Below are 10,328 nucleotides of genomic sequence, written 5' to 3'. Positions count from 1 at the left end.
CCTTTATCTCGCCTCTTTTTTAAGTTCTCTTCTGCGTTTTCTTTGAGTCATTTCTTCTTCATTTTCCTCCCATGTTACTTTAAGATTGATGTCATTATGATGGATCCTCGTCTTTACTGCTTCCCACACGTTCACCTTGTGTGCTCTTCACTCTGCCTTCATATCCTCTTTGAAAATGCTTCTCTAATAAGCTTTTTCGTCATTCGTGTATGATTTTTTTAACGTTTGAGAGAGAGAGAGAGAGAGAGAGAGAGAGAGAGAGAGAGAGAGAGAGAGAGAGAGAGAGAGAGAATCTTAATCAGGATTAAGAATATCTTAATCAAGAACTCGCCCGAAAATTCTCCTGGATGCATCTGTAAAGTGCCATGTAGAAATTGTGATATGTTCTATGTTGCGCAGACTGTTAGGATCTTTCTGTTAGGCTTAAGCAACATCAATATAGTATAAGAACAGGACAAGAATCAAACGCCTTGTTTAATCACTTTAAAAACTACTATCATTGTATCGGCTGGAGTAATGCCATCTCGGTTATTAACTCTAACTCCAGTACCACGAGTAATATCATTGAATCTTCTGTCATTGAATACACGATGAATTATGACCCTAATATTAGTGGAGGTCTATACAAAATGGATAGCCTTATTATTGATGAAATGTGTAAACAATTCCCCTTCTTGTCCACAAAATAGATTTATAATACTCTCGTTGTCTGTCTTGGACAATCACTTTACCAAATGGCGCTTAGCTACGTCTCTTCGTTGTATATCAAATGACGTATATTTGTCTCTTGTATCTTCCCAGATGATGTGATTATTACAGGAAAGTGCACTTGGGAGATTGTCGTGTTTCATTTTCCAAGTGGACTCGCAGGAATATACTTGATACGAAGCTGTGCGTTCGTTATCAGGAACCTGCGTGTTCGTCGTTGTGTTTATGATAGACAATTCGTATGCTTAGGTAAGCCTCGTGGTGATCTGGCAGGTCACAAGGGATCCCTCGACCGGTCCCACGTGTACCTGTGACCTCACACACCTCAGGTCAGGTGGCCAAGATTAGTGGTGCATGTCGCAAGCGACGGCTGATTACTTCTCACGTCCCATGGTCAAGTGACCCGGGGTCAACCACGAGGTCATACCTGGGAAAGTTTGCCCACCCATCCTGATTATGTCATCACAGATGCAGGGTTGGGCCATTAGACAGTATGAGGGCCGGACCTTAGGCCTCCTCCAGCCAATCACATCGGGATGAGGGCGTGACAATCAGTCATTTGACCAATCAAGGGTAACTGTGGTCATTCCGACCTATCGTAACCGTAGGTGGCAGGTCAAGGCGTGGCTAGCTGTTCCTGTCTGGTTGTTCCTTCAGATAAAAGGCTCAGACGATAGTCTAGGAGCCGATTCCTTCAGGAGACCCGCGCCCAGAAAGGTAATGTAGGCTTTCCTTGTCTCGAACCCCGTAGCCACCGCTGCCCTAGATTGTAAGATGTTATAATGTGTCATGTCAGGTCTCAGTGTAACGATGTATCATATCTTGTCATAGAATTGCACAACGAATGTCTTGTATAATACTTTAATAGTCAACTTGTCATAAAGGAAAGAGATCTCCTGGTCTGAAATCTTACCTGGAATGTAGAATGTGGAATATTGAAGGTTAAGTGTTAACGAAAGTGTTTGTATCCGATTAATGTGCTTCTTAACCTGTAACTATGTTAACTGTTCTCACGAGAGCGGACGGCACATCACTGCGCATTGTCGTGACTATATTCTTCACAATAACGTTGGTCCTTACATCTTCATAACCAACAAATCTCTCTGTATTGTCAGCGAACAATCGCCCAGCTCCAGGTACCACAGAGGCGAGGGGTAGATATGGTGCGCCAGAGAAGAGAAGGCGAGATTCAGGAGGTGCGGGTAAGTCTGGTGGTCCAGGCTCGCCGATCTGCCGCTGACAGGGAGCGGCAGCAAGCCCAGCAGTGGACTGCAAGACGGAGGGCCAGACGTGATCTCGATCTTCTCGGTGAGGAATTCCGCCATGATCTCCTCACAAAAGACGATATCGACACCATCGAAGTCGTGAGACCACTGGGCGAGGGCACCGCTGGAAGAGTTGACCTGATCCGCTTCCGAGGAGATATCATGGTCATGAAAACACTCAAAATGAAGTCCATGATCAGAACTCTCCTGAAGGAAATTGCCATTCATAAGAAACTAGCTGGAGCTGGAGGGGCACCACTCTTTCACGGCCTGTGCCTGAGACCTGCCAGAATGATTATGTCCTTCAGCGGCCGACCTTACGATGCCTACATTATGAAATGTTCTCTGCGCCAAGTCCTCGATTCCCTGGTCACCATTGGTCTCAAAATTCAGGAACTCCACGACAAGGCAGTCATCCACAACGACCTCAAATCCGACAATTTCACCGTCTCAACTCACGGCACCATCGACTTCCACGTCATTGACTTTGGCCTCAGCGAAGAGGAAGGTGACATCCTGTACTCAGCCAGCGACCCTGAGGAGCAGTTCTGGATGGCTCCTGAGGTGCTCCAGGAGCAGCCCGTGTCTCCCGCCGGTGATGTCTTCTCCTTCGGACACTTTATCCAAGATATGATTACCTTTATCGAGGACCAGGAGGTCAAGCATCAGCTGGAGCCACTTTTCGTACGAGCCACAGACGCCGACCCCTCAGCACGACCAACCTTGCTGACACTGGTTGACGAACTCAGGACCATCGCTGAGTCTGTAGCTGAGTAAGTAACAGTGACATGGCAATCTGTAGCTGAGTAAGTAACAATGACATGGCAATCTGTAGCTGAGTGAGTAACACTTAGAAGTCTGTACCTGAGTAGCTGTAACGTGGATATTACAGAATATTTTATCAAATAAAAGGAACACATTTAAAAAAAAAGTATATTTTATTTCTAATTTACCTTCTTATCTTGGAGTATTATTTGAGAGGGTGTGTGATTGCTAATTACCTTAAAAGAAAGTGTTTTGACGAGGTAATTGGCAATTACACTATCAAAAAAGAATCCTAATTAACTATTTTAAAGATAATTATTCTACTGGTAATCACACACACTCATTTAACCCATTCACTGCATGTTTAAGCCACTTTACAAGTGTACGCAAACAATAAATACTCACTCAAATACTCATTTTCTAACTCACATTCTTTTCCTTTTAAATATGGAAACGAACAATTTGGTAATTCAGTTAATGAGATCGTAATTCTAACTCATTAGCCTTCATACCCGTCACACACAGGAAGAAGAACTGACAGAAACGTAACATTGAAAACAGAGAAATGAAATCATATTGTAATGACCAAAAAACAAAAATAGAAAATAACAAAACTTTGCGCAGTGGATCTGGGCTCGCTGTCTGAGTGCCTATACAAGTTGACAAGATTATGTTGATCTGTGAGGGAAAATACGACTTTGTAGACGAATAGAATGTGTGTGTGTGTGTGTGTGTGTGTAGACAGCTCCGGATCTGGGACATAAAGTATCGCTCTGAGACCCTGTGAACGGAGGAGAATTTTCATAAACTGCCTTGCTAGGGAGCATCAGGCTCTCTGCATCTCCTACAGCAACAGTTTACCGCGCGTGACGTCGACTATCATGCATCTGACAACATCTCAGCCTAGAACGAGTCTCCCGCGCCACGAATATTTAAGCTGTAAAATGGATATATATATATATATATATATATATATATATATATATATATATATATATATATATATATATATATATATATATATATATATCATTTCTTTTTTTTGTTTTTTGAAGTCATTACAATATGATTTCATTTCTCCGTTTTCAATGTTACGTTTCTGTCAGTTCTTCTTCCTGTGTGTGACGGGTATGAAGGCTAATGAGTTAGAATTACGATCTCATTAACTGAATTACCAAATTGTTCGTTTCCATATTTAAAAGGAAAAGAATGTGAGTTAGAAAATGAGTATTTGAGTGAGTATTTATTGTTTGCGTACACTTGTAATGTGGCTTAAACATGCAGTGAATGGGTTAAATGAGTGTGTGTGATTACCAGTAGAATAATTATCTTTAAAATAGTTAATTAGGATTCTTTTTTGATAGTGTAATTGCCAATTACCTCGTCAAAACACTTTCTTTTAAGGTAATTAGCAATCACACACGCTCTCAAATAATACTCCAAGAAAAGAAGGTAAATTAGAAATGAAATATACTCTTTTTTTTAAAAAATGTGTTCCTTTTATTTGATAAAATATTCTGTAATATCCACGTTACAGCTACTCAGGTACAGACTTCTAAGTGTTACTCACTCAGCTACAGATTACCATGTCACTGTTACTTACTCAGCTACAGATTGCCATGTCACTGTTACTTACTCAGCTACAGACTCAGCGATGGTCCTGAGTTCGTCAACCAGTGTCAGCAAGGTTGGTCGTGCTGAGGGGTCGGCGTCTGTGGCTCGTACGAAAAGTGGCTCCAGCTGATGCTTGACCTCCTGGTCCTCGATAAAGGTAATCATATCTTGGATAAAGTGTCCGAAGGAGAAGACATCACCGGCGGGAGACACGGGCTGCCCCTGGAGCACCTCAGGAGCCATCCAGAACTGCTCCTCAGGGTCGCCGGCTGAGTACAGGATGTCACCTTCCTCTTCGCTGAGGCCAAAGTCAATGACGTGGAAGTCGATGGTGCCGTGAGTTGAGACGGTGAAATTGTCGGATTTGAGGTCGTTGTGGATGACTGCCTTGTCGTGGAGTTCCTGAATTTTGAGACCAATGGTGACCAGGGAATCGAGGACTTGGCGCAGAGAACATTTCATAATGTAGGCATCGTAAGGTCGGCCGCTGAAGGACATAATCATTCTGGCAGGTCTCAGGCACAGGCCGTGAAAGAGTGGTGCCCCTCCAGCTCCAGCTAGTTTCTTATGAATGGCAATTTCCTTCAGGAGAGTTCTGATCATGGACTTCATTTTGAGAGTTTTCATGACCATGATATCTCCTCGGAAGCGGATCAGGTCAACTCTTCCAGCGGTGCCCTCGCCCAGTGGTCTCACGACTTCGATGGTGTCGATATCGTCTTTTGTGAGGAGATCATGGCGGAATTCCTCACCGAGAAGATCGAGATCACGTCTGGCCCTCCGTCTTGCAGTCCACTGCTGGGCTTGCTGCCGCTCCCTGTCAGCGGCAGATCGGCGAGCCTGGACCACCAGACTTACCCGCACCTCCTGAATCTCGCCTTCTCTTCTCTGGCGCACCATATCTACCCCTCGCCTCTGTGGTACCTGGAGCTGGGCGATTGTTCGCTGACAATACAGAGAGATTTGTTGGTTATGAAGATGTAAGGACCAACGTTATTGTGAAGAATATAGTCACGACAATGCGCAGTGATGTGCCGTCCGCTCTCGTGAGAACAGTTAACATAGTTACAGGTTAAGAAGCACATTAATCGGATACAAACACTTTCGTTAACACTTAACCTTCAATATTCCACATTCTACATTCCAGGTAAGATTTCAGACCAGGAGATCTCTTTCCTTTATGACAAGTTGACTATTAAAGTATTATACAAGACATTCGTTGTGCAATTCTATGACAAGATATGATACATCGTTACACTGAGACCTGACATGACACATTATAACAATCTAGGGCAGCGGTGGCTACGGGGTTCGAGACAAGGAAAGCCTACATTACCTTTCTGGGCGCGGGTCTCCTGAAGGAATCGGCTCCTAGACTATCGTCTGAGCCTTTTATCTGAAGGAACAACCAGACAGGAACAGCTAGCCACGCCTTGACCTGCCACCTACGGCTACGATAGGTCGGAATGCGCCACAGTTACCCTTGATTGGTCAAATGACTGATTGTCACGCCCTCATCCCGATTTTATTGGCTGGAGGAGGCCTAAGGTCCGGCCCTCATACTGTCTAACGGCCCAGCCCTGCATCTCTGATGACATAATCAGGATGGGTGGGCAAACTTTCCCAGGTATGACCTCGTGGTTGACCCCGGGTCACTTGACCATGGGACGTGAGAAGTAATCAGCCGTCGCTTGCGACATGCACCACTAATCTTGGCCACCTGACCTGAGGTGTGTGAGGTCACAGGTACACGTGGGACCGGTCGAGGGATCCCTTGTGACCTCCAGGTCACCACGAGGCTTACCTAAGCATACGAATTGTCTATCATAAACACAACGACGAACACGCAGGTTCCTGATAACGAACGCACAGCTTCGTATTAATATATATATATATATATATATATATATATATATATATATATATATATATATATATATATATATATATATATGTATATTCTTTCTTGCTTTGTCGCTGTCTCCCGCGTTTGCGAGGTAGCGCAAGGAAACAGACGAAAGAAATGGCCCAACCCACCCCCATACACATGTATATACATACGTCCACACACGCAAATATACATACCTACACAGCTTTCCATGGTTTACCCCAGACGCTTCACATGCCCTGATTCAGCCCACTGACAGCACGTCAACCCCGGTATACCACATCGATCCAATTCACTCTATTCCTTGCCCTCCTTTCACCCTCCTGCATGTTCAGGCCCCGATCACACAAAATCTTTTTCACTCCATCTTTCCACCTCCAATTTGGTCTCCCTCTTCTCCTCGTTCCCTCCACCTCCGACACATATATCCTCTTGGTCAATCTTTCCTCACTCATTCTCTCCATGTGCCCAAACCATTTCAAAACACCCTCTTCTGCTCTCTCAACCACGCTCTTTTTATTTCCACACATCTCTCTTACCCTTACGTTACTTACTCGATCAAACCACCTCACACCACACATTGTCCTCAAACATCTCATTTCCAGCACATCCATCCTCCTGCGCACAACTCTATCCATAGTCCGCGCCTCGCAACCATACAACATTGTTGGAACCACTGTTCCTTCAAACATACCCATTTTTGCTTTCCGAGATAATGTTCTCGACTTCCACACATTCTTCAAGGCTCCCAGAATTTTCGCCCCCTCCCCCACCCTATGATCCACTTCCGCTTCCATGGTTCCATCCGCTGCCAGATCCACTCCCAAATATCTAAAACACTTTACTTCCTCCAGTTTTTCTCCATTCAAACTTACCTCCCAGTTGACTTGACCCTCAACCCTACTGTACCTAATAACCTTGCTCTTATTCACATTTACTCTTAACTTTCTTCTTTCACACACTTTACCAAACTCAGTCACCAGCTTCTGCAATTTCTCACATGAATCAGCCACCAGCGCTGTATCATCAGCGAACAACAACTGACTCACTTCCCAAGCTCTCTCATCCCCAACAGACTTCATACTTGCCCCTCTTTCCAAAACTCTTGCATTCACCTCCCTAACAACCCCATCCATAAACAAATTAAACAACCATGGAGACATCACACACCCCTGCCGCAAACCTACATTCACTGAGAACCAATCACTCTCCTCTCTTCCTACACGTACACATGCCTTACATCCTCGATAAAAACTTTTCACTGCTTCTAACAACTTGCCTCCCACACCATATATTCTTAATACCTTCCACAAAGCATCTCTATCAACTCTATCATATGCCTTCTCCATATCCATAAATGCTACATACAAATCCATTTGCTTTTCTAAGTATTTCTCACATACATTCTTCAAAGCAAACACGTGATCCACACATCCTCTACCACTTCTGAAACCACACTGCTCTTCCCCAATCTGATGCTCTGTACATGCCTTCACCCTCTCAATCAATACCCTCCCATATAATTTCCCGAGAATATATATATATATATATATATATATATATATATATATATATATATATATATATATATATATATATATATATATTTCTTTCAGAAATGGTAGAGAATGTGTGGATCAGGTGTTTGCTTTGAAGAATGTATGTGAGAAATACGTAGAAAAGCAAATGGATTTGTATGTAGCATTTATGGATCTGGAGAAGGCATATGATAGAGTTGATAGAGATGCTCTGTGGAAGGTATTAAGAATATATGGTGTGGGAGGCAAGTTCTTAGAAGCAGTGAAAGTTTTTATCGAGGATGTAAGGCATGTGTGCGTGTAGGAAGAGAGGAAAGTGATTGGTTCTCAGTGAATGTGGGTTTGCGGCAGGGGTGTGTGATGTCTCCATGGTTGTTTAATTTGTTTATGGATGATGTTGTTAGGGAGGTGAATGCAAGAGTTTTGGAAAGAGGGGCAAGTATGCAGTCTGTTGTGGATGAGAGAGCTTGGGAAGTGAGTCAGTTGTTGTTCGCTGATGATACAGCGCTGGTGGCTGATTCATGTGAGAAACTGCAGAAGCTGGTGACTGAGTTTGGTAAAGTGTGTGAAAGAAGAAAGTTGAGAGTAAATGTGAATAAGAGCAAGGTTATTTGATACAGTAGGGTTGAGGGTCAAGTCAATTGGGAGGTAAGTTTGAATGGAGAAAAACTGGAGGAAATGAAGTGTTTTAGATATCTGGGAGTGGATTTGGCAGCGGATGGAACCATGGAAGCGAAAGTGAATCATAGGGTGGGGGAGGGGGCGAAAATTCTGGGAGCGTTGAAGAATGTGTGGAAGTCGAGAACATTATCTCGGAAAGCAAAAATGGGTATGTTTGAAGGAATAGTGGTTCTAACAATGTTATATGATTGCGAGGCGTGGGTTATTGATAGAGTTGTGCGCAGGAGGGTGGATGTGTTGGAAATTATGTTTGAGGACAGTATGGGGTGTGAGGTGGTTTCATCGAATAAGTAATAATAGAGTAAGAGAGATGTGTGGTAATAAAAAGAGTGTGGTTGAGAGAACAGAAGAGGGTGTTTTGAAATGATTTGGTCGCATAGAAAGAATGAGTGAGGAAAGATTGACCAAGAGGATATATGTGTCGGAGGTGGAGGAAACGAGGAGAAGTGGGAGACCAAATTGGAGGTGGAAAGATGGAGTGAAAAAGATTTTGAGTGATCGGGGCCTGAACATGCAGGAAGGAGAAAGGCGTGCAAGGAATAGAGTGAATTAGAACGATGTGGTATTCCGGGGTCGACGTACTGTCAATGGATTGAACCAGGGCATGTGAAGCGTCTGGGGTAAACCATGGAAAGTTTTGTGGGGCCTGGATGTGGAAAGGGAGCTGTGGTTTCGGTGCATTATTACATGACGGCTAGAGACTGAGTGTGAACGAATGTGGCCTTTGTTGTCTTTTCCTAGCGCTACCTCTCACACATGAGGGGGGAGGGTGTTGTTATTTCATGTGTGGCGAGGTGGCGATGGGAATGAATAAAGGCAGACAGTATGAATTATGTACATGTGTATATATGTATATGTCTGTGTGTGTATATATATGTATACGTTGAGATGTATAGGTATGTATATTTACGTGTGTGGACGTGTATGTATATACATGTGTATGTGGGGGGGGTTGGGCCATTCTTTCGTCTGTTTCCTTGCGGTACCTCGCTAACGCGGGAGACAGCGACAAAGCAAAATAAAATATATTCTCTCCAGGTGTTCAAACCATTTCAACACACCCTCTTCTGTTCTCTCACACACTCTTTTTATTACCACACATCTCTCTAACCCTTTCATTACTTGCTCGATCAAACCACCTCACACCTTATATTGTCCTCAAACATTTCAATTCCAACACATCCACCCTCCTCCGCGCAACCCTATTTATAGCCCATGCCTCGCAACCATATAACATTGTTGGAACTACTATTCCTTCAAACATATCCATTTTTGCTCTCCGATATAACGTTCTCGCCTTCCACACATTCATCAACGCTCCCAGAACCTTCGTCCCCTCCCCCACCCTGTTTCTCACTTCCGCTTCCATGGTTCCATCTGCTGCTAAGTCCACCCCCAGATATCTGAAACTCTTCACTTCCTCCAGTTTTTCTCCATTCAAGCTTACTTCCCAATTAACTTGTCCCTCAATCCTACTGAACCTAATAACCTTGCTCTTATTCACATTTACTCTCAACTTTCTTCTTTCACACACTGTACCAAACTCAGTTACCAACTTCTGCAGTTTCTCCCCCGAATCAGCTACAACGATGTCTTGGACAATCACATGTTTACCAAATGGCGTCCTAGCTACGTCTCTTCGTTGTATATCAACTGACTGTTATGTTTCTCTCTTGTGTCTCCCCTGATAATGTGATTATTACACGAAAGTGCACTTAGGAACTTATCGTGTTTCATTTTCCCCGTGGACTCATAGGAATATACTTGATCACGCGCAAAATTGTGATTCTTTCCAATATATATATATATATATATATATATATATATATATATATATATATATATATATATATATATATATATATATAT

General features: G+C 43.3%; 2 protein-coding genes across 2 annotated transcripts; one reads left to right on the top strand and one right to left on the bottom strand.

The window, feature by feature from the left end:
• Positions 1 to 493: 493 nt before the first annotated feature.
• LOC139748473 (serine/threonine-protein kinase 4-like) lies at positions 494 to 2,894 on the top strand. The gene is made up of 2 exons (XM_071661554.1): positions 494 to 1,425; positions 1,824 to 2,894. Exon 2 carries the CDS (start codon positions 1,869 to 1,871, stop codon positions 2,748 to 2,750), a length of 882 nt encoding a protein of 293 aa, XP_071517655.1. The 5' UTR covers positions 494 to 1,425; positions 1,824 to 1,868; the 3' UTR covers positions 2,751 to 2,894.
• A 1,343-nt stretch (positions 2,895 to 4,237) lies between these two features.
• On the bottom strand, positions 4,238 to 5,930 carry LOC139748474 (dual specificity testis-specific protein kinase 2-like). Its single transcript, XM_071661555.1, has 2 exons — positions 5,689 to 5,930; positions 4,238 to 5,297 (listed from the first exon to the last, which is right to left on the bottom strand). Exon 2 carries the CDS (start codon positions 5,250 to 5,252, stop codon positions 4,371 to 4,373), a length of 882 nt encoding a protein of 293 aa, XP_071517656.1. The 5' UTR covers positions 5,253 to 5,297; positions 5,689 to 5,930; the 3' UTR covers positions 4,238 to 4,370.
• Between the last annotated feature and the right edge of the window lie 4,398 nt (positions 5,931 to 10,328).

Source organism: Panulirus ornatus, unplaced genomic scaffold (assembly GCF_036320965.1).
Source record: "Panulirus ornatus isolate Po-2019 unplaced genomic scaffold, ASM3632096v1 CTG_4505_pilon, whole genome shotgun sequence".
Classification (NCBI taxonomy): domain Eukaryota; kingdom Metazoa; phylum Arthropoda; class Malacostraca; order Decapoda; family Palinuridae; genus Panulirus; species Panulirus ornatus.
This window is presented reverse-complemented; position numbering and strand designations above follow the sequence as displayed.

Bases quoted from the DNA above. Each gene is read 5' to 3' on its own strand.
- LOC139748473 (XM_071661554.1), top strand. From the start codon at position 1,869: ATGGTGCGCCAGAGAAGAGAAGGCGAGATTCAGGAGGTGCGGGTAAGT.
- LOC139748474 (XM_071661555.1), bottom strand. From the start codon at position 5,252: ATGGTGCGCCAGAGAAGAGAAGGCGAGATTCAGGAGGTGCGGGTAAGT.